Source organism: Coregonus clupeaformis, unplaced genomic scaffold (assembly GCF_020615455.1).
Source record: "Coregonus clupeaformis isolate EN_2021a unplaced genomic scaffold, ASM2061545v1 scaf1175, whole genome shotgun sequence".
NCBI lineage: Eukaryota > Metazoa > Chordata > Actinopteri > Salmoniformes > Salmonidae > Coregonus > Coregonus clupeaformis.
In genome coordinates, this window is record NW_025534629.1 from 4,947 (window position 1) to 30,088 (window position 25,142).

The following is a 25,142-nucleotide window of genomic DNA, read 5'->3' on the forward strand; positions in this document are numbered from 1 at the left end:
AACCCATTATAGTTTATTTGACACACAGATGCTTTTGATTTCTGCTCAGGTGGCTTTAGTGAAAGCACAGATCCTGCTTACACAGATAGGCAAACTAGCACTTTGTCCAGGACACTTCTGAACAAACATGACCAATAATAAGTTGGGAGGAAAACACTGGGGTCCGTCCTCATTCTGTCACAAAATCAATTCAGTCGGTTTGCCATATGTTTACTATACATCTGCATGCAGTAACCACATCTGACTGTCTGTCTTTCTGTTAGTGATATCTCATGATAATTTACTCACAAAAAACAACAAACAAAAACATAAAGACATTTAAACAACAACAACAATTCTACATAATGTCACAAAATAAACCTACATTCAAACCAAGACGCAAAGTTTGTTTTTAACTGGGCGGGACCCTTTTAAATAACCGATTCAACAAGCATTTACATTGTCCCGACTCCCAATGACAAACACATCATCATCCCCATACTGTCACATTTGAATGTCTCACTCCTCTCCTCTCTGTACAGTCCCATCCAATCACAAGAGCAGTTTTGTACATTCCCGTCCAATCAACAGCAGTCTTGGGTCTCTCTGGTCTGGTGAAACTAGAGGACAGGACAGGAAGGGGGAGGCGGCCTCTCAGTGGTGTGTGGTGGAGGGGGGAAGATAGGTAGGTATGTAGGGGTAGGTATGTAAGTCCTTAGAGTCTGTAGTGGCCCGATCGAGTGACCCCATCTCTCTTGTGCATATACAGTATATATTTAAATAATACAGGTAGCAGCAGCACCCCTTCAGCAAGGAGTTGAGGGGGCGAGGGGGACAAAGAGGGGGTGGAGTGAGAGGGCTCCTCCTGGCTCCGTTACTGTGCAAGACCTCCTCCCTCAGGTGAGACAACAGGGTCTCTGTTTTGGCCTCTCTGGCGTCTTTGCTCTGTCTTGTTCCTGTTCTCAGAGTCCTCCCGGTCACCTGCCTCCCCCCTCTCCCTGTCCTTCTTCCTCTCCCGCCGGCCTTCCCCCTGGTTGTCCTTGTCCCGGCGGTTGTCCCGATTTCTACGCTCGCCCCGCCGCTCACCCTTCCTCCCCTTGCCTTGCCCTAGAGATGGAAAAAACACATTACAGAAAATACTTGTTAGTCAACAGCTCAATCTCTCTTTATAATGATTTCTGTTGTAGATTAAACTCTGATATTTTCAAATTATCTACATGACTTTACACAGAGAGCTGGTTGAGGGTCATGGCAGGAGCTGCACTTTCAGATGAAGATATACAGAATAAGATGAACATGAAGAGAGAATGGGTGTGACGATCATGTCAAGAATCTCTCTTGTATACCAATTTATCAGTGTGCACTAGTCTTAGTCAGGTACCTGCTGTCTGTCCGGGGAGTAACTCTGTAATATGGCATAGTACAAACGTGTTCTCCCTATTTACCACTAGAGGTCAGCCTTGCATCACAGACAGTGGCCACACCCTGTGAGCAAGGCTTATTTCAGCTGTTGCAATTCTCCACTGATAGGCTTTGTCAAAAATAGAAAGCCTTTAAATAAACTTCAGTGTATCTGCTCTTGCGCCATCTCATAAACAAATCAATTTCATGGAATGTTGTAGAGTTTACCACTGAAAGCTGAAAAAGCCCCACATCATTAATATAAAACACCTCAGAGAGAGAGAGAGAGAGAGAGAGAGAGAGAGACTGGCCCTCTTCATGTTGTGCTGTCCATGTGTAAGCAGCAGGATTGCGAAACTGCTGAGGTAGGCACGGAGCCCCTCTCTCCCCCTGGCCCCCCTTCAGCCTGTGTCCATTAATCAGCCGAGCCATGCTCTGAGCTCCGCTCCATCCAGACCAGGCAGAGAAGGGCTCGCAGCACGTTCCAGCCCAACGCTGACCCACACATTCCTGGGGTCCAGCAAGTGCGATATAGGGCCCTACCATCCAACTCTGTTTAGTCTTCCCTGGCTCTGGTCTGCAGGAATAATGAAAGCCCACCAGCCTCAAAGGTGAGACAAAACTGGCGCTGGCGCTAGTGCTAACGCTCCCCAGCCGTAATCTGTATCTGAACTATCTGAGCTCTGGGCAGGAGAGGAGGAGAGGCCCCCATACATCCCACAAGGCCAGGCAGATTGTAGGGTGTGAGTGTGTGTATAGTGCAGTGTGAAAGAGGCGTTATTGAAAGAGGGTTGGTGGGTTGCTCCTGCAGCAGGAGTGTAGGGTCCAAACAATGTGTGGGGGTGTAGAGAGGGATAGAGAGAAAGTGAGAGCAAGAGAGAGCGAGAGATAACTAGATAGTGAAAGTGAGTGAGAGAGAGAAAGAAACTGGAACAGAGACACACAGAGAGAGCAAGAGAGTGACAGAGCGAGAGAGTGATCGAGACAGAGAGAGACGGAGATAGAGAGAGAGAGGGAGATAGAGAGAGACACACAGAAAGAGAGACAGGGAGATAGAGAGAGACACAGAGAGACCGGGAGATAGAGAGAGACACACGGAGAGAGAGACAGGGAGATAGAGAGAGACACAGAGAGAGACAGGGAGATAGAGAGACACACAAAGAGAGACAGGTAGATAGAGAGAGACACACACAGAGAGACAGGGAGATAGAGAGAGACACAGAGAGAGACAGGGCGATAGAGAGAGACACACAGAGAGAGACAGGGAGATAGAGACACAGAGAGAGACAGGGAGATAGACACACAGAGAGAGACAGGGAGATAGAGAGAGACACAGAGAGAGACAGGGAGATAGAGAGAGACACACAGAGAGAGAGACAGGGAGATAGAGAGAGACACACAGAGAGACCGGGAGATAGAGAGAGACACACAGAGAGAGAGAGACAGGGAGATAGAGAGAGACACAGAGAGAGACCGGGAGATAGAGAGAGAGACAGGGAGATAGAGAGACACACAGAGAGAGACAGGGAGATAGAGAGAGACACAGAGAGACAGGGAGATAGAGAGAGACACACAGAGAGAGACAGGGAGATAGAGAGAGACACACAGAGAGAGACAGGGAGATAGACACACAGAGAGAGACAGGGAGATAGAGAGAGACACACAGAAAGAGAGACAGGGAGATAGAGAGAGACACAGAGAGACCGGGAGATAGAGAGAGACACACGGAGAGAGAGACAGGGAGATAGAGAGAGACACAGAGAGAGACAGGGAGATAGAGAGACACACAAAGAGAGACAGGTAGATAGAGAGAGACACACACAGAGAGACAGGGAGATAGAGAGAGACACAGAGAGAGACAGGGCGATAGAGAGAGACACACAGAGAGAGACAGGGAGATAGAGACACAGAGAGAGACAGGGAGATAGACACACAGAGAGAGACAGGGAGATAGAGAGAGACACAGAGAGAGACAGGGAGATAGAGAGAGACACACAGAGAGAGAGACAGGGAGATAGAGAGAGACACACAGAGAGACCGGGAGATAGAGAGAGACACACAGAGAGAGAGAGACAGGGAGATAGAGAGAGACACAGAGAGAGACCGGGAGATAGAGAGAGACAGGGAGATAGAGAGACACACAGAGAGAGACAGGGAGATAGAGAGAGACACAGAGAGACAGGGAGATAGAGAGAGACACACAGAGAGAGACAGGGAGATAGAGAGAGACACACAGAGAGAGACAGGGAGATAGACACACAGAGAGAGACAGGGAGATAGAGAGAGACACACAGAGAGAGACAGGGAGATAGAGAGAGACACACAGAGAGAGACAGGGAGATAGAGAGAGACACACAGAGAGAGAGACAGGGAGATAGAGAGAGACACACAGAGAGACCGGGAGATAGAGAGAGACACACAGAGAGAGAGAGAGAGGGAGATAGAGAGAGACACAGAGAGAGACCGGGAGATAGAGAGAGACACAGAGAGAGACAGGGAGATAGAGAGACACACAGAGAGAGACAGGGAGATAGAGAGAGACACACTGAGAGAGACAGGGAGATAGAGAGAGACACAGAGAGAGACGGGGAGATAGAGAGAGACAGGGATATAGAGAGAGACACAGAGAGAGACAGGGAGATAGACACACAGAGAGAGACAGGGAGATAGAGAGAGACACACAGAGAGAGACAGGGAGATATAGAGATACACACTATTCTGCCCTGGAATTGCGTTCCCGTGCAAAACTAGACAGATAGCTAACAACTGAGTCTTCAATAAAACTTCCAAGGCGTGACTTTTCTTGAACGAATGTATTGAAAACGTTTATGTTGTGAAACTGCAAATACAGAAAATAATATACTTTAGTATTCAATTCACATTGACATACTGTAGCTGTACATTATACATTTCAAGTTGAAGTTGCATAAATACAAAGCAAGTGCCAAGTTACCATATATCTGGCATGACGACAACCCAAATAGATAATTACTCTATGAGTAACAACTAGCCAACTCCTTTCATTACTCTAATAATGTACAAACACCTCTGTACAATAACAAAGCATATTACACTAGAAACAGTAACAAACTATAGTATGTTTTACACTTCTTTTACATGACGCACGAGCAAACTAATACAGCTAACGGCATCCATGAAAGTCAATGCAATTTGCGTGAGTAAATGTAACCAATTAACTTTGATAAGTAAGCAATTCTGTCAATAACGATATTATCATCACTTGTAATATGCTTGAATTGAACTTACAAACAAATATTTTCCGAGGCTGAAGCGTAACAATAAATAGTTGCACTGAAAGAACTGTACAGTAACGTTGTTTCTAGCTGCTTGTCTGCGTGCATAATAACAACTTTACTTCCGGGTTTTCGTACATAATTCTAAGTACCAGAAAGCTCCACTAGGGGGCGCTAAACACCATGGAACACAATGAAAGTCACTCTTAATCACTATAATAAAATAATCTGTTACCTTCTAACAAGATGGCAGCACACTCCCCGCCTGGTATAATGAGATTGTGCCACTATGAAATCAAATATTTTGCCTCTAGGATGCTTCAGAAAGAAGAACAACAATCTCTGAGATTGGTCTCAGAAACACCTTAGCAATCCCTTGCTTGACAACCTTTAGTTCTACTTTCCTGACCTTTCCGTCAGTACTGGGAAAGGTTTTGACCACAAGTCCGACTGGCCAGTCATTTCTGTGCGTCTGACTGTCTTTCAATAAGACAACATCTCCCACTTTCACATTTGGCTTTTCTGCTGTCCATTTTCTGCGTCTCTGCAGTGTTGTCAGGTACTCCTGTCTCCACCTTTTCCAAAAAGTGTCAGCGAGACACTGGACTTGCTTCCCACTGTTTTCCATGAAGATCGTTCATGTGGAAATATCCAGAAGGGGCTGAGGTAGCGTTGGTCTTTTGTGTCAGTAACATTGAGGGTGTAAGAATGGCATGCATGTCAGGATCGGTTGACACTGACACTAGGGGTCTCGCATTGATTATTGCCATAACTTCAGACATAAGAGTGCTCAAGACCTCATGTGTGAGACGAGTGGAGCCCGTCTGAAACAGCATAGCATCAAGGATACGTCTGGCAACCCCAATGAGTCTCTCCCAAGAACCACCCATATGAGACGAGTGTGGGGATTAAATATCCAAGTACATCCCTTGTCTGAGAGGTATTTAGTCAACTCTGAGTCATTTGTGTCGATTCCCAGCTCCCTGCAGGCACCTATAAAGTTTGTACCTCGATCAGAGCGTAGCACTTTTGCTGGACCGCGGATAGAGAAAAAACGCCTCAGCGCGTTGATGAAGCTGGATGTGGACATGGATTCGATGAGCTCAATATGGACTGCTCTAGTAGACATACATGTAAAGAGTACCGCCCAGCGCTTGGAGTCTGCACTACCACCTCTAGTGCGACGAAGTTATGACATTCCATGGTCCAAACACATCAAGTCCAACACTGGTGAATGGTGGCTCTGATGTGAGTCTGTCTGCAGGTAAGTCCGCCATCTTTTGGTCAACTGACTTTCCTCTAACCTTACGGCAGGTGACACACTTGTGGATGATACCAGAGACCAGATGTTTGCTCCCAATAATCCAGAAGCCTGCTGCTCGAATAGCTCCATCTGAAAAATGACGGCCCTGGTGAGCCACTTGCTCGTGATAATGTCTTACCAGCAGAGTGGCGACATGATGCGTCCGTGGGATGATGAGAGGATGTTTTTCGTCTTGTGACAGGTCGGCAGAGGATAATCGGCCTCCCACCCTCAGCAACCCATCCTCATCAATCACTGGGTTCAGCTTTTTGAGTGTACTTTGTTTTGGTAACTCTTTTCCTTTCTCAAGGCATTTGAATTCCTCTTTGAAGGCTTCATGTTGCACACAGTGAATGATTGCTGTTTTGGCTTGTGACAACTCACTTGTACTGCATGGTTTTTACACTGATGCCAGCCTCTGCAGTTGTTGTCGTCCGCACTTTTTGTGAAAGGATCTGGCAACATGAATGAGTCGTGCTGTGGCTCGATTGAGAGCTTTCCAGTTCGAGAACCTCTCAAAGCGATGAGAGCCGAATTGAGCTCCAGAAACCTTAGTGACGAAGGCAGTGACGTCTGGCCGAATCTCTGCGTCTGCGTCCAGGCTCTACAAGGTCAAAATGGATGGTCTCAGACTCACTTGAGTTTGCTTGAGCCAGAAAAAGGGGGACCTGAGAACCAATTGGTGTGCTTTAAGAGTGCGGCTCGTATAGGCCTGGTTGCATGGTCTGCTGGATTGCTGTCAGTGTTTACAGTTGTGCTTGGATCTCTCGAGTGCCCTGTAGAGAGAGAAATGTGTTGCTGAGCTACGCTGCTGTAGTTCTCTTTCACCTGGATGATGTCAGGGCAAGGGCTCAGATAGGACGTGCGACCATTTTGAAGTATGTTTGTCCTGAACACGTTAACACTGGCTGGTCGGTGAGCCGTTCCCAGACAAACTTCCCCACGATGACCCACCCGAGGTCGAGTCGCTGTGCATAAGGAGTGTCGTGGGGCCCATTGATTTGTTCTCGTACCTTGTGTACCCTTAAGATGTCTCGTCCTAAGAGCAGGAGAATGGGAGCGTCTGGGTCTACAGCTGGAATTTTGTCCGCCACTGGTTGCAGATGGGGATGATAATGCGCAATGTCTGGGGAGGGAATCTCCATTCTATCGTCTGGCATCATGTCACACTCTATCAGAGTAGGGGAGAGTGAGCTGCTTGTGTCCGTCTATAGACTCCACCATGAAGTTGACGGCTCTCCTGCCTGAAGTCTCTGTTACCCCAGAACAGGTCTTCATGGTGTATGGAGCAGAGTTGTCATTGATGTTGAAGAGATTGAAAAACTCTGTCTTGGCCAGAGATTTGTTGCTCTGTTCATCAAGCACTGCATACATTTTGACAGCTTTCTCTCTTTTCCCAGCTGGATAAGCTTTGACTAGGCATATTTTTGAACATGATCTTGGATTGGCTGCCTCACCACAGATCTCGGTACACTTTGAGGTGACTGATAGAAGAGCATCTTCACCTTGCTCCCCGCCATGCTCTTTCTCTGCTGTAGCGGTATCTATCGTTGAAGGAGCTGGACCTGGATGCAGAGCAGCAAGATGTCTGTCGCTGTCACACTCGGAGCACTTGATTGACACCTTACAGTCTTTAGCTCTGTGCTGAGTTGACCCACAACATCGGAAACAAATGCCATTCTCTTTGAGATATGCTTTGCGCTCATCTAGAGTTTTGTATCTAAATCCGCGACACTTTTTAAGAGGATGAGGCTTGTTATGTATTGGACAGTGATGGTCAGGGCTTTCAACCTTTGTCTTACTGGGTTTGGTTTGGTGGTCTGAGGGCTCAGATGACACATCTGTTTTGTGTACAGTCACAGGTGTCTTGCTGTTGTATCTGACAGGTTTCTCATTTTTCACAGACACCTGGGTAGTTGAGGTGTAGAGGGTGAAGCTGGGGTCGTTTCTAATTTTCGCCTGGTTCCTGATGAATCTCGAGAAAACGAGAATGGTGGGAATGCTACCCGATAGTCCTCCTTGTATTTGGATCCCTGTGCTATCCATTTCTCTTGTAAGCTGAATGGAAGTTTCTCTACTATAGGGTTTACCCCACGAGATGTGTCCAGATAAGCGAGGCCTGGAAGGTACCCTTCTTCTTTAGCACACTCCAGTTCGAGAAGAATGTCACCCAGTTCTCTTAGTTTGTGATTGTCTTTGTTAGACAGTTTTGGAAATTCATCAATTTTCTTCAACAGTGTTAAGCCCTGCTGTTGCATTGAGAATATAGACAGATCTAATTCTCTTTGCTTGCTCAGACGACTCTGCCCCTAGCCACTTGGTAATTAGATCTAACTCTTCCCTGGCTGATAGATTCAAGTCTCTGGTCGCATTGAGAAAAGATGCTTTCCATGCCCAATAATTTTCAGGACGATCATCAAACTTCAGGAGTCCGGAACTCACCATCTCACGGCGCAGGAGGTACTTGGTGAGTTCTGGTGCCACTTGTGACTCAGGGAAGCTTTGTGTCGGTGACTGGAAGTGGGTCTGTTTTCCCTTTCCACCATGCTGCTTTTCATTTCTTTTTTGTACGGAGAGTCTCTGCTCATGCTCCGTTGTTTGCTACTTTCTGGATTGTGGCCTGTATCTGGGTCAACACTAAGCTCTTGTGTCTCTACTTCAAATGGCATTTCAGCAAAGTAGGGCCTAGCATGTTGTTGCACATACTCACGAGTACGTTGGACTGGACTTAAGGGCTGTGTCCCTGTGTTGAGTTCTCTGTGGAGCTCTCTGCGTTCAGACTCTACCGCTTCTTCAAGGGCTACAGCTTCAGCCAACGCAGCAGCAGCTGTTCTCTCAACTTGGAGAACATATAAACTTGCATCCAGTTCCGCTTTTTGTTTCATCATAGAAGCTTCCTTTTCAGCATAGGAGACTCGAGCACGCGCTGCGTCCGCCTTGGCACGTGCTTTGATGGCTGCACAACTCACAGTTGAGGATCTGCTTGACTGTTTTGATGACCTTGATCTTGTAGACTGAGACTTGGTCTCAATGTGCTGAAGAGGCTCCTCCATCTCTCTTACTCGCTCCTCTTCCTCTTTCTGTCGAACACTTGCCTCTGGTTGCTGCATCGTAGACTGCTGGTCATCCCTAGGATCAGAGGCTTTGTTGGCTAATGAACGTAGAATCATAACCACCACGTGCAATTATTCATGTGCTTGAGCCCGCCGTGATGATGTTTTTTCACTATTCTGCCCTGGAATTGCGTTCCCGTGCAAAACTAGACAGATAGCTAACAACTGAGTCTTCAATAAAACTTCCAAGGCGTGACTTTTCTTGAACGAATGTATTGAAAACGTTTATGTTGTGAAACTGCAAATACAGAAAATAATATACTTTAGTATTCAATTCACATTGACATACTGTAGCTGTACATTATACATTTCAAGTTGAAGTTGCATAAATACAAAGCAAGTGCCAAGTTACCATATATCTGGCATGACGACAACCCAAATAGATAATTACTCTATGAGTAACAACTAGCCAACTCCTTTCATTACTCTAATAATGTACAAACACCTCTGTACAATAACAAAGCATATTACACTAGAAACAGTAACAAACTATAGTATGTTTTACACTTCTTTTACATGACGCACGAGCAAACTAATACAGCTAACGGCATCCATGAAAGTCAATGCAATTTGCGTGAGTAAATGTAACCAATTAACTTTGATAAGTAAGCAATTCTGTCAATAACGATATTATCATCACTTGTAATATGCTTGAATTGAACTTACAAACAAATATTTTCCGAGGCTGAAGCGTAACAATAAATAGTTGCACTGAAAGAACTGTACAGTAACGTTGTTTCTAGCTGCTTGTCTGCGTGCATAATAACAACTTTACTTCCGGGTTTTCGTACATAATTCTAAGTACCAGAAAGCTCCACTAGGGGGCGCTAAACACCATGGAACACAATGAAAGTCACTCTTAATCACTATAATAAAATAATCTGTTACCTTCTAACAAGATGGCAGCACACACACAGAGAGAGACAGGGAGATAGAGAGAGACACACAGAGAGAGAGACAGGGGGATAGAGAGAGACACAGAGAGAGAGAGAGACACACAGAGAGAGACAGGGAGATAGAGAGAGACACACAGAGAGAGAGAGAGGCAGGGGGAGAGAGAGAGACACACAGAGAGAGACAGGGAGATAGAGAGAGACGGGTAGATAGAGAGAGACACACACAGAGAGACAGGGAGATAGAGAGAGACACACAGAGAGACAGGGAGATAGAGAGAGACACACAGAGAGAGACAGGGAGATAGAGAGAGACACACACACAGAGAGACAGGGAGATAGAGAGAGACACACAGAGAGAGACAGGGAGATAGAGAGAGACACACACAGAGAGAGAGGGAGATAGAGAGAGACACACGGAGAGAGACAGGGAGATAGAGAGAGACACACAGAGAGAGACAGGGAGATAGAGAGAGACACAGAGAGAGACAGGGAGATGGAGAGAGACACACACACAGAGAGAGAGAGACAGGGAGATAGAGAGAGACACACAGAGAGAGAATGATAGAGAGAGAAAGAGATGAGCAGCATTCTGAATCTGACTCCAACCCCCATCCCACCCCACCTCTGGCTCTTTCAACACAGGAAGTCCCCTCTACACACATTGTTTTGTTTGTCATAACCATTTAAAGATCAGTGGCTTAGTCATAATCTCTGGTTTCCTAAAAACCAAGGCACAATTTTATCTGTGCTCGTGTTGAGGTGATTACAGGGTATGTTTATCAGAGAGCTCTTTTGTCTGTTGGAACTGTGTCTGAATTCTATAAACTGTCCAGCGATGCAGTCGACCCGAAGGAGACACTTGAATTAAAACACTCTCAACAGAGATTTAGCACATTCTTACCAGCATGGTCATCACCGCTACACTGCAGAGGATGACTGGAAGTGTTTTTTTTTACTGGTTTGTGTGTGTGTGTGAATATGGGGGTGCGGCTATTGTAAAACTAACATTTTGATGAGACGTGTGTCCACATAAAGTATGATCAGGTTCAGGCATGTGGTTTATATAAACTGTAAAATAGGACTGTGAAAAATGACTGTAAAAGTAATATCAACAGAGCTGGATTATAAGATTCCTGTAACTAAGGACAGCTTTCAAAAGTGTTGCAACTTCACAGGAGATTATTCAAGTGCTTGGCTTTCACGTTGCTTAGCCCTAGCTAGATATCTCAGCTGAATTGATACTTTCATTGAACTGTCATCTGGTATTGATTATTTACAATTTTAACATAGATTTGGGGAGAGATAGACAGAGAAAGAAAAATAAAGAGATAGAGTTGAGTGTAAGAAAACAGCTGAAATTGTCTCTGGGGATCACCCTCGAACACACACTCCTATGCAGTGCATTTACACTGATAACCCTACAGTGCATTGGTTGCATAAAGTACTAGACATCATGCTGCTCAGTGCTCAGCACTCTTCACTGGAGTGCAGACTGGGTGTGTGTGTGTGTTAGGGTGCCTGTGTGTGTGTGCGGGGAAACAGTTTGGCCCACTGTCAGAGAGGGGATGTGCAGGAGCATAATTAGTCTAATGACGCAGAGGGGGCAACATCCTCCATGGCAGGCGCACTGTCGTTCAGGGGGCTTTTGGCGGGAGCCAGGCTGGGATTAAAGGCTCTGAGCTGTCCCACAGGAGAAATGCCCGGTGATTTGAAGGCTACGGGACGCCTGGCCCGCTCCCCCTCACTGGGTAGCGGGAGGGGGCTTCCATATAGCTGGGTTAGATAGATAGAGGAATGGTGGTTTGGAGGACAAATTAGCCGACGTTGTTAACACAAAGGAGACAGCAGGCAGGCAGCGGGCGATGACACGTATGTAAACATTTACGACGACCAAGCATGTTGAAGGAGGGGGAGGAGGACACTGTACACTGAAATTACATGACACCTCTGGCTACTGTAGCTCAACAGAGCTTACTAGAGATGGAACGACCAAATTAGAGTTGTGTTAAAGAGGAAGATTGAGGGTTCTTGCCCCGTGATTCATTCAGTGACATTCCATATTTCTCTATGTATTGAACCAGCTCCTGTTGTCATTTTTGATGATAAGGAGCGTAAAACCCCCTTGATTCAGATTGAGAATTCCTGCTCTCTGATTCATAAGGAGGGGGAAGACTGGGGGTGACAGGGAGGTTACAATGTTCTGCTTAAAAACAGAAAAGACAGAATGGAGAGAGCCAAAAGAGAAGAAGTTAGAAAACAACAGCCAGGAGAGCTGGAGGGAGCGGGGAAGAGTGAGATAACTTTCTAGAGAAAGACAAAACTTGGATGGAGAAATAACAAATAAACCTGGTATGGTCTGGGGATGGACGGAGGCCCTTGGGGAGCGATGGAGGGGTGAAGGGATAGAGGGAGGAGGATGTATCAGTGTCTGAGGGGCTGGTGGGGATTAGTGCGAGCTGGCGGAGGTCGGACCACTGACCCCGTGGCGTATGCAGAACGTAAACACGGAGCAGAGGGGACGCGCCAGAGCAGATAATTAGCCCTGCTCACTGGATGTTCCAGGAGCCGGCCGGCCGACCCGGGGGAAGCAGCTGGGTAATCACACGCAGGGGCAAGGTCGATAACCGTGTGTGTGTGTGTGTGTGTGTGATAACCGGGCCTCTGCCTGCAGTGTGTAACACCCACCCACCCACAGCTCTGGCCTGCCTCCACCCCGCTCCGGCCCGCCAGGCGGATCAACACAGCACCAACTCCAAACTAAGCCCCCCACCCCAGCACAGGACAGGGGAACAGGAGCCCCATTCAGGAGGAAGGAGGGGTGGTGTATTTTCTTGGGGTGTGCAAGAGAGAGTAACAGCAGGGTAGAGAAAAAGGGGGAGAGAGAGAGAAAGACAACAGACAGAGAGAGGAGCAGAACCACATTTCACAGCCTAAATGACAGATTCAAGCCAACCAGTTGACTCTTTACAAATGACGCCTATGGTTTTGAAAAGGAGAAGTTGGTGTGCATGTGTGTGTGTTGGCAGCTGCTGTTATTAGTCTAAACTAATTCTGATTCCCCCCGTCGCCTCATGGCTCCCCAAGGGAGGATGTTTGAGGAGTCTGTGTGTTTCTGCTTCACAGTAAACTTTTCTGCTGAATCACTACTGAGAGGTTGTGTTTGTGCTGTAAGTAAAGCTGCCTGGAGGCCTTGGGGGGCTGGGGCCTGGGGAGCTGAGGGCCTGGGGGACTGAGGGCCTGGGGGGCTGAGGGCCTGGGGGGCTGAGGGCCTGGGGAGCTGAGTGCCTGGGGAGCTGAGGGCCTGGGGAGCTGAGGGCCTGGGGAGCTGAGGGCCTGGGGGGCTGAGGGCTGAGGGCCTGCTATCTGTCCCTTAACACTACAGTCAGGGCCTGCTGAAAGATCAGTCTCCCCTCAGCCACCAATGACTAACAAACCACACACACAAATATAATAAGCAACAAGCAAATATGTTTTTCTGAGTCCCCACCCCTCCCCCCTTCTTACAAACACTCTGTTTCTGTTTAGCTTCGGTTTAAAACATATTTTTGCTCATTCATTAGAAATCATCAGATCAACATTTACAACGAAAAATCGAGCACTTTGACATATTTTTATAATCTGTAAAGTCTGGAGTCGAAGCGTTGGAGCGACAACACACAGGCGTTTCACCATCATCCACTAACCACAATGCATATCCTTAAAGTCAACAATTCAGGTCCCTTAAGGAGGGGAGAGGAGTGGCAGAAGACTGACCAGTAATTTCAGATTATAGTCTAGAGACAAAGTTGGTCCTGGAACTCTAGCCTACAACTGTACTCACAATGGAGATAGTGAGCTGTCCTACTACTGATGATCACCATATAGGTATTATTGTATTTACCTGGACATCGCCTCCTCTTGAGGACACACTCTTTATTTTCCGAGATGGTGGGACAGGGTTTTCCGTAGGCGGAAGGGAATTTGACAACTTCCCGGGTCCTCGTCTCCTCACCCCATTTAAATCCACAGGTTTTCCCTGACCGGGAGCAGGGGCTCCACTCGCCCCACTCACCCACCTCGCAGTGCACTGCACAAATGATTAAGAAAGAGGGGGAGACACATGCTGTGTGTTACAAGAGGCAAAAGATATTCACAACCAAAATTCACGTATAGAAGGGCAAAGACACTGTAAAGCAAACATTTTAAGTAAACACCAGTGGAGGCTAGTGCCACTTTAAATCGGAGGTTAGGCTTATTGTTATGGCTGGATACTAAACACACCATGTGTTTGATGTATTCCATACCTTTTCATTTCAGCCAAATGAGCCCATCCTCAGATTTCCCTACCAGCCTCCACTGATAAACACTCTCTCCTCCTTGTTCTGGAGTTTACCTTGAAGGGAACACTCCATGAGTTTGTCGTTTGGTTCAAACTCTTCTGGACAGACGTGGTGACACTTCCCCAGCAGCAGGTACAGGCCTGGTCTGCACCTCGTACACGTGTCATTGATCAGACAGGCATCACACTCCGCAGGACACTCTGAAAGACCAGCACATACATAATATTACACCTGCACTGGAGTCAAATCACATCAACACACACACAACAAAGACCTTACAATTAAATGGAACTGCATTCTTCCATTCTAAGAAAACCAAATGCACTACGATATGCTATTTTAACTCCGCATTTTACATTGTGTGATTGAGACATAGAAACAAATATGTAACACTAATACACTACACTATGCCCCTCTTTGTAACGTGTCTAACACCAACACCATCAGGACTTGATAATAATGTAATAGTTTAATATTCTACTCACTGGGAACACATTCCCTTTGTGTGTCGCTGCAGACCAGGCCCTCTGGGCAGCTCTCCTGACACTTGCCCAGGTGGAGATAGTAACCTGCTCGGCACCTCGTGCAAAAGTTCTTATTGAAGCAAGAATCACACTCCGGCCTGCACTCTGAAACACACGGTCAGTCAGTCAACAGCCTGCACGTTTATGTTGCTCTAGAAGTGATTTGTTGAACATGCAGTGTGTCAGAATGAGCAACACTCTAAAACAGGAAAATTGGCTGCACATAGATGCACATCTCTTTATGAGATTTGAGTGTACAAAATAATAGAAAATAATGTATTTGGAGTGACTGGCATGCAGTGATACCAAAGAGACCTAATACATACACTAAAATGGGTTGGTTTCCCGGACACAGATTAAGCCTAGTCCCGGACTAAAAAGTATGTTCAATGGAGATTCTCAGTTGAAATAGCTTTTTAGTCTAGGACTAGGCTTAATCTGTCTATGTAAACCGGCCCTTAGTGTAAAAGTAAAGGTAGGCTATAAACATCTTTGGTGATAGCCATGCAACTTACTTGTGCATGTGTTTCTGTCCGGCGAGCGGGTACCGTAGAAGCCGCTGGGGCAGGAGGGCAGACACACCCCGATCTGCCTCATCCCATTTCTCTCCAGGAAGATAAAGAGGCGGGGCTTACAGGACAGGCAGCCATTGTAATCAGAGCAGGTCAGACAGCCTCCCTGGCACCCTGAGCTCACCCCTGGGATCTCTGCAGGTAAAACGGAGGGAGATGATGTGGCACAGAAGGAGAAAAGCCAGTTTAGACATTTCACTTAGTATGTGTCCCAAATGGCACAACATTGACTTTATAGTGCACTGCAAAAGTAGTGCACTATATAGGGAATAGGTTGCCATTTGGGAGACAACCATACAATCAGTTAGCACAGTGGTTTTCAACCTTTAACAATGTGCAAAAGGTGCATCATCACCCAGTCACACTAAACAAACCAACAATGGCGGAACAGAGGAACATCCCTCAACATGTTGTTACAGTATCATTTACATTCAATGGAACTAATGTGTAAATGGGGATAGCCTACATTTTTAATAGAATCGACAATGCCAATCCAGGTTCTAGTTTGAATATATTACTGTGGTAGTGAGACAGATGAAGGTGTTAACCAACACCGCAAATCATCTCTCTCTCTCTCTCTTACTCATTTGGCTGTGTTCGTATTGTCATGGCCAGACAGTCAGCTGGAGGTCTCTCTGAATATTGATAATGTTGCCAAATTGTTTTGTCCTTTTAGTCATAGTACAATGAATAAACTGTCCTCCTTCTGCGTAGAGAGTGAGAATAAGAAGTGCGCAGATTCTGGCGTTGCGTGCAAACCTTGGTATGCTCTCTCTCTCTCTCTCTCTCTCTCTCTGACAATTAAATAAAGATGGACTACTGCTTACATTTAAACAAATATAGCTCTTCAGACTATATTAACTGTTTGTAGTCTTCTAAATTGTGTGCATGAAGTTGTGTAGAATTGTATTAAAATAATGACTTCTATCCAACTACCAAATGAGAATACCAAATAGCCAACAAAGCGTTTTGATGGTGACAAAATGCTACAGATGTTCAACTCAATAATAAACATTACAGGCAACAAGCAGGCCTGTGCACTCTCTTGGCGGGAAAAATAATCAAATAAGACGTCAAGCATACCAAGGTTTGCACGCAACGCCAGAATCTGCGCACTTCTTATTCTCACTCTCTACGCAGAAGGAGGACAGTTTATTCATTGTACTATGACTAAAAGGACAAAACAATTTGGCAACATTATCAATATTCAGAGAGACCTCCAGCTGACTGTCTGGCCATGACAATACGAACACAGCCAAATGAGTAAGATGAGTAAGCGGCACTGGCACTGACAACTTTGCAACATGTCTCAAATTCATCTTCATTATGCTGTGTTGAAGATAGACCTATCTGTTGACCCACGTGGTTCACAGGGTCGACTGTGTTAGAAACAGGGAAAGGCTGAGCTTTCATTATGACTGATGGTAGGATTAGAAAGGGATTGCAAAACCGTCTGGTTGTAGGCCTATACATCCTACTCAGATAGCAAGCCTTGTGTCAGAGATATTTCCATAGGCTCAGAAAAAAGCCCTGCCAGAATGTGAATAACATCCAATTTCTCTGTTGGTTGGTGTGGAGGTTGGCCCCTGCTCAGGTCGAAATTATTAACATTTTATGTAAGCAAAATGTTTACAGGAAAGTTTTATCATTCAGACTTTTCCAAAATGTTGGTCTCAAGGTTAAAGTCCTGCATACATTTGTCCAGCCTCTGCTATAAGGAGGCTATAAAATGCCCAGGGTAGGTCAGTGTCTTTGAATGAGGGACAGTGTCATCACAGTATGTGAGAAGTCTACAGACAAATGGGGAACTGAGCAGCGCCCCATTACCATAAACTGTCATCTTGGACTGGGCACAAGTGAAACCTCATGCATCCTGACTGCTGCTGCTGATTTAAGCCATGTGTGACTGACTTGTAGGGCAGTATGTCAAATGGCTTAACTCTCAACTCTTGTTGAATTACAGAGCTTGACCTCAGAGGACGGAGGAGATGAAGACAGACTGGTTGAGAGGAGAAGAGGTTGGGTACATACTAGGACTACCAGCATGAGCTGTAAGTGAGTACCTGACTAAGGAAACCTATAGCCATTTCACACTACTGAGCAATACAATAGCTTTTCAGGGTCGTGAAACAATAGCGTTTTTGAAGGTAATTATAAAATGTCACTTCAAACATGAATCAAATCATAGCCATATAATGACACACATTCTGATTACCACCAACTGGGTAAAAACTGGTTGAATCAACATTGTTACCACATCATTTCAACAACAAAAAAATGTAATGTGATAACGTTGAATTAATTGGAAAACTGATTGCAAAAAGTCATCAAGACATGCCACCAGAGGTCTCTTCACAGTCCCCAAGTCCAGAACAGACTATGGGAGGCGCACAGTACTACATAGAGCCATGACTACATGGAACTCTATTCCACATCAGGTAACTGATGCAAGCAGTAGAATCAGATTTAAAAAACAGGTAAAAATATACCTTATGGAACAACGGGGACTGTGAAGAGACACACACAAAGGTACAGACACATGCATACGCCTACATTGTGATATTGTTGTATGGTGGTATTAAACATTTTGTATTGTAGATATGTAGTGGTGTAATAATGTTAGATGATGTACTGTTTTATATTTTGTTTTATATGTAATGTAAGTGCTTTAATATGTTTGGACCCCAGGAAGAGTAGCTGCTAATGGGGATCCCTAATAAATACAAATACAAATGAACTCAAGTGAATTTTGACTTTATTTTACACACATTTTTACCAAAATCCAATTATGTGGTGATTTTTGGTTGTTGTTGATTTCACGTTGAATTCACGTTAGCTGACAACTCAACCAAATGTAAATCAAAACTAGACGTTGAAATGACTTCTGTGCCCAGTGGGCAGTAATACCAGATGTATTACATTTTTTACCATTGTAGCATAGAAACTCCAACCAAGTTTCTATGTTCATAAGGCTAATAACTTTAATATGTGCAGGGTTTTGGGTTCCCTAAGTCCCCCACCTCGCAGGCAAAACATTTTAGTGGCCCCCCTCTTGGCGGCGTAGAGAAATATTTGCAGCTTTAAAGTTAATGGCATTTTGCCATGGGGGGGTGGAGAAAATGTTGCAGTTTTAAAGCAGATTTTCGGCAATTCTACAAATGTTTCCATGGGGCAGAGAGGAAATGTTGTAGTTTTAAAACTAATTGAATGCAATTCTACTAATTTTGGGATGGAGAGAATGTGGCACTTTGAATGCTAATTCCTTGCAGTTCTACACGTTTTGATATGACTTATGCCATGTTCATATTATATCTGAGTGACTTGGGTCAGTAACTCGACCATGACTACTACAAGGTTTAGATACAGGAGCTGGCTAGACTAATTTACCTAGCAACCTATAAAATGTTGACATGGGCAGTGACTGACTTAACAAGAGGAAAACTGCTGATGCACTACCTAATTTCGAAATTGTATTCAACTATGGTACAGTGAGGGAAAAAAGTATTTGATCCCCTGCTGATTTTGTACGTTTGCCCACTGACAAAGACATGATCAGTCTATAATTTTAATGGTAGGTTTATTTGAACAGTGAGAGACAGAACAACAAAATCCAGAAAAACGCATGTCAAAAATGTTATAAATTGATTTGCATTTTAATGAGGGAAATAAGTATTTGACCCCCTCTCAATCAGAAAGATTTCTGGCTCCCAGGTGTCTTTTATACAGGTAACGAGCTGAGATTAGGAGCACACTCTTAAAGGGAGTGCTCCTAATCTCAGCTTGTTACCTGTATAAAAGACACCTGTCCACAGAAGCAATCAATCAATCAGATTCCAAACTCTCCACCATGGCCAAGACCAAAGAGCTCTCCAAGGATGTCAGGGACAAGATTGTAGACCTGGAATGGGCTACAAGACCATCGCCAAGCAGCTTGGTGAGAAAGTGACAACAGTTGGTGTGATTAGGTGTCATCCTCTGACAACCTTAGGCACCTCCTCACTCACAGTCGGGACTAATCATCTTCCTATTAGTTTCACCTGTGTCTATCTGATTCACCTGTGTATTTATGCCCTCACTTCCGTTGCTCAGTTTTCTCTGCTAGTTTCACTATGCCAAGCAGTACTAATCAGTGTCTGATCGCGGGACGTATGGACAGGTACGTGAGAACTGTTCTCCCTGTTTAAGTAGTCCTCTGTAGCTCAATTGGTAGAGCATGGCACTTGTAACGCCAGGGTAGTGGATTCGATCCCCGGGACCACCCATACGTAAAAATGTATGCGCACATGACTGTAAGTCGCTTTGGATAAAAGCGTCTGCTAAATGGCATATTATATTATTTATTATTTCAGTCATAGTTAGTATTTTGTATTTTTGGCTGTCTGCCTGTTTTTTGGCATCTTATTTGCTCCGCCTTTCTTTTTAGTGTAAAGTCTGTTATTTTGTATCCTGGCTTCGGGACCATCAGTAAAGTTCCTTGTTTCACCATTTCTGCCTACTGCCTACTGTCTAACCTGCACCGCACCTGGGTCACACCTCACACCAACCCTTACAGGTACGCAGATCCTATATCAGTTCTTTGGGGGAACATCTCAGGAGCAACTTCTGGGATTGCGACACATGGTAAGAGCAAGTCTCAGTATTTACCACTGCAGAGCTACACAAGGAGCATATCAGTGTGTACAGTAGGTGTTTTTTCCTCCTAGTTCTCTGGCATATCATGCCTTGTGTGAGTTGTTGGCCTTTTTTCCCTCCTTCACTTCAGGGTTAGCTGCCAGATTGCAATAGATCACGGAGATTGTGTTTGACATATCTTAGCAATCTTTACAACTGCTGTCCATTTGCCCACATGTGTTCCTGCCAAGGCCCCCTAATTCACTGAACCTTTAACACAGAGGAATTTTGCCTGCACTTGCCTAGCTCGCACTGACACAACAGGGCAATCCCATGGTAACAGAATTAGGCTAAGACTACGAATTTTCACTTTAAAATGTATGCCAAACAAAAACCATACAACTCTGCATAATGACTTCTTTGAACAATTTACATAGGAAATTTAAAAAATAAACACTTACTGGAAAAACTGTGCAGATGCTAAGTTTGGTAACAGAATTACAGTAAAATCTAAAGTTAGCATCTTCACAGTTCTTCCTGGAAATTGGTTTTTGTAACATTGTCAGTGGAAATTGTTAAAAGTAGTCCTTATGGATATGGTTTGTTAAACTTTTAAATCAATGGTTTTTCTTTGGTATACATTTTAAAGTGAAAAATCTGAGTCTCAGCATAATTCTGTTACCATGGAATTGCCCAACATCAATTGGGCGGCTTGAATACCCACAACACAAATGTTCCTGCATGAGGTCTGTACTGTGAGGTCTGTACTGTGAGGTCTGTACTGTGAGGTCTGTACTGTGAGGTCTGTACTGTAAGGTTTCAATTGCCTGAACTGCTTGAACCACTTGTAAAGTTAAAATCATTGACCACAAGATGAAAACAACCATGATTATTTTGAACATCATGTGTAGATATAAACAAAATGGTTAACAGCAGAATGATGAAGACAAACATGCAAGTCATAGAGCATAGACCTAAACAAAAAGTTTGCCTTTCCAAGATTTTTTCTTCATCAAACGCTGTGGTGTTTAACCTCAGCATATATCCTCCCTCCTTTAATTTCATTATCTATCCTTCTTTCCCTTTATTAGGAATCCAATCTGTTATTCACACCTAGAGACTATTTTAAACATGTCTAGACCCGCTAGAAATAATTCTGGCCTCTATTCTAGAACACCTAGAAATAATTATGGCCTCTATTCTAGAACACCTAGAAATCATTCTGGCCTCTATTCTAGCGCACACAGAAATCATTCTGGCATCTCTATTCTAGAACACATAGAAATCATTCTGGCCTCTATTCTAGAAATCATTCCGCTATCTTGTTTGCTCTCAGGCATTCATATCTCTCATTTGTAGATGCATCAAGGGCAGAAGGAAGTGAACTGTTTTTGGCCAGTTGACTGCATGGTCAGGTCCCTGACTGAGAGCTCATTCACCCTGCTCTCTCTGTCTGACTATCACAGATAGTCATATGTCAGGTCGGCCTCCTTCAATTAGCACCAGCTAAGTAGGCTGCGATGCACGAGGGGAGGCCCACAGTTTGTCTATCTGGAACGCACCCAAAAAAACAATGTGGACCCACAATTTCTACGCAGGCATGTGATATATCATCTTCTTTAGATAAGAAGATGATATATCATGTTGAAGAAGTGGTTCTTAAGACGTTAAACTATTCTCCAGGCAATGTGTATGGGACGCACCCCAAAACACCACTACTGTTGGTTACTAGCCTACCTTTCCAGATAACAATCCACCTGGCATACAGGTGCGGCATGCCATACTCAACCATTCTACTAAGACAGAAGAGCACATCTGGAAGCACATCTGGAACTGCAATATAGTGCATAGAGAGAATATTAAAGCAAGCGCCACGATACTACTGATGAGATACAGGGTGAGACCTGTGGAGTTACTTGACACAGAACATGACACCTATTAGGGTTAAAGAAAGATGCTGAACGGATACCTTCATACAGAGTTCTCCAAATCTGGTCCTGGAGAACTACTGGAAGTGCTGGCTTTTGTTCCAGCCCAGCACTAACACACAGGACCAGGGTTGGAGAACCCTGCCATGGTCAATGCTGCTGATACTCTGAACATCTAGGAAGCAAAAAAAAAAGTAAAGTGTCTACTGATTTACTGTGAGCTTCTTTGTTGTGTTTTGGATATGATGATAGTTTTGCATCAGAGCTTCGAAATACTGTAAATAATTTCATGCAAAATACTAACCCCTCTGAAATTCTAACAGAAAAATTGTTGTATTCTGAATTGCCTACTAAATATGAACATATGAGTTCCCTCTTCCATTTTTTCAACACCACAAAATATTATCACCACAAAGTCACAGTAATGGTAAGCAAAAAAAGATGTCACAGCTTTGGCAATTCTACACAGAACGCCCTTTGAAGATGAAAATGGCCAGGCTTTCATTTATTTTCATATTAGATGCACAATCTTATATTCTACATTTATTACAATCAACAAGATAACTGTATCAGCATCTTCTAACAGCGGTTGGATGGCCACTCAGTGTTGCACGGAGTATGTCAAGGAGCACTACAGACATTCCATAACATCAGTGAAATGCAAATATAATACACTTCAGACGAACTTTGTATGTAATTAATAATTCAGATCAGAAAGCTATAACATACTTTGTCGCGTAAAAAGTGCTCTGCCACTGGCCGCTAGAGAGCGATGGGAACTAGGGGATGCAGCGCGCACTGCTGATGGAGCTTTGTGGAATACACTTCAAGGCAAACTGTCAGGGAACAGTGACTGGTTGAATTTTATCAGTAAAAAATGACACCCCCGAGGGTCCTGTAATGTTGAACCCCATGCAGTCCAATGATTGACTGCGGTGTGGTTGAGGACGAAATGTGTGTAAAATTGGCCGCTGCAGAGACTTACGTGCGCCTATTGCTTTTGTAGACACAATGTAGTGAGTTCCACAGAGGCACTCAGTCTTGCCTAGTGATTAAAATACAAGTTTATGAATTTAAATGACATATTGATTTGATAACAACACATTTTTAGATTGATTGAGTTGTCCTCGATTATAACTAAATGCGGGCTGTACTTAAAAAAACGGTATCATATAAATTATAGGCTACCCACCCTATCAACATTGTTTTGCCAAATTAATATATGTGAAGTTTTATATGTTGTAATAGAGATTGAACCACAGGATTATGTTACTACATCTCCACCTCAACTAAAAAGCATTCCACCCCAATTAGGCATATTTCCTAAAGCCATACTATGATCTTTCATTGTAAAATTCATTGTAAAGTATGTGTAGTTCAAATCATATCGGTTAACGATGATACAGTGCCCGTATTGTTCTGTTATTTATATATCTACATGAAAAGACTTATGTCAAATTGTATGATAGGCACTACAAAACTCCAGTAGTGTTGAATGGAAAAGAGACCAGGTGCATGTGTGCGCACGAGCACCTCACTGCATGCGCGGGCTTACTTTACTCACGTTGATGTTGCCGGTGCCTGGAGGGGTGCTGCTGACAATCAGTGTATTCCATGCAGTGCAAGATCAAAACAAAGGAGATCAGTTGTAATTGCATAGTAACCCGGAGATGATGACTTGTTTAGCCAATGTCAATGTCCTCCAGCAAAGTGCAGTTTTGATTCCACTTTTTTGAGAGGGAATGTGTTGTCTTATTCCTATAAAGAGCAGAATCCCCTGCTCTGCGCAGAGTGTGATGTGTGATTTACGATGGCCCAATGACACCTGGGCCGTTTAGACAGTAACATCCTGGATAGAATCCTTATGTGTGCCACAAAGCGAGACCAAAACAGGTATCCGTAGTGAGCATATTCCCACAACCAAACCGTTAGATTATCATCCACCGCGGGACAAATAAGATACTCAAAGTAAGAAAGCGTAGATCATATATTCGAGGCTGGCATATTGATACAGTTTCAGTTGTCCTCTTCCTGTATGCTCCACTGATACTCTCTCGAAGTTCGCCGCACGTCCAGGTGTGAGGGCTACTTTATTGTGCCCTGCGTGTAGGAGGTCGTCGCGTCATCCCCATCATCTAACGGAGTAGACCAAAACTGGAAGCCGCGCGCGTCACTGGCAGCAGCAGCACCGAACTGTAATAAAGTACCAAGTTTCGATGAGGTGAGAATGTGTTGGTTTTCTTGATTGTCGCGCACCTCTCGTTGGTCGACAGTTAAAGCAAAAAATAATCTGCGCAGTTTCAGCTCTTTTCTGCTTTGCGTGCAATACTCATTCCCTCACTCCAACTCGCACTCTTATGTCTTCAGCCCTCTGCCGTCTCCCTCTACATGCTCGAAAGTTTATTTAGAGGGCAAGCCCCCCCAGGTCAGATATCTTTCGGGTTTGACCCCTCCGTTGAGAAGCTTTTTACTTGGCATGGTGTTGATAATGTATTAATGGAAAATTGCGCTGTTTTACGCATGTAATTTCAGGTATCCAGTGTTTATGGCCAAATAGTCATTTTAATTTCGATTTTATGATACACTTGTATTATTTTTGATTACTGTTATTTCTGGCTACAGAGAAACACACTTTAAACGTTTGTAGATGGCACTAATTGCAATCAGCAAGAACACAAAAAAGGAGTGCACTTGTGCTAGAAAGCATTATTGCATGGCATGCTGTTTATTTTGTCGTTTTTGATGTACAATCACTTTAAACTTCAAGAGACAACTCTCCCATTCTCTGCTTATATATATATATATAAGCAAACAAACACGCGAGCTTGATCTAGTGCGCATCGAGCAGAACCTCTGATGGACCTGCGGTCGCGTAACTCTCACATTGAGAGAGAGAGGGGGAGAGAGAGACATTTCCTAGTATAGCCTAATCTGGTTTGAGGGGGCCTGTCGAGGAAAGTGTGGTATACAATTAACCCAAAGCCAGGCTCCTCCTTAGCTCGCGTCTTTTGAAGATACTGAATATATTCAATTTTAGTCTGATGTAATTCTCCACGGCAATTATGGCTCTTGAGTTTGTTTATGAATTTGTGCAGGGATAAAATATGAGCAGACGATCAATCAGCAGCTCGAGGGAGGGGCGTGGAGACCCTCTCTAAATGAATCTCTGGAGAGGTAGCATATTGCATATCTATGCTGTCGTTATGCGCGGTAACCAGTTGGTTATGCAGAACGGAGGGCGC

The 25,142-nt window shown here is 44.4% G+C and overlaps 1 protein-coding gene across 2 annotated transcripts; it reads right to left on the reverse strand.

Moving 5' to 3' along the window:
• Positions 1-24,259, reverse strand: LOC121586036 (R-spondin-3). Of its 2 annotated transcripts, none has more exons than XM_041902457.1 (6): positions 23,465-24,259; positions 15,305-15,496; positions 14,751-14,894; positions 14,319-14,465; positions 13,827-14,012; positions 1-1,086 (listed from the first exon to the last, which is right to left on the reverse strand). In XM_041902457.1, exons 1-6 carry the CDS (start codon positions 23,556-23,558, stop codon positions 854-856), a joined length of 996 nt encoding a protein of 331 aa, XP_041758391.1. In that variant the 5' UTR covers positions 23,559-24,259; the 3' UTR covers positions 1-853. The 2 variants fall into 2 exon arrangements, with proteins under 2 accessions (XP_041758391.1, XP_041758390.1); XM_041902456.1 differs by having other exon boundaries at positions 14,319-14,474.
• Positions 24,260-25,142: the final 883 nt, after the last annotated feature.

Bases quoted from the DNA above. Each gene is read 5' to 3' on its own strand.
- LOC121586036 (XM_041902456.1), bottom strand. From the start codon at position 23,558: ATGCAATTACAACTGATCTCCTTTGTTTTGATCTTGCACTGCATGGAA. The intron at 15,497-23,464 runs GTGAGTAAAGTA...TTTTACCTGCAG, and splicing joins CAGGCACCGGCAACATCAAC to AGATCCCAGGGGTGAGCTCA. The intron at 14,475-14,750 runs GTGAGTAGAATA...ATGTATGTGCTG, and splicing joins ACAAAGGGAATGTGTTCCCA to GTCTTTCAGAGTGTCCTGCG.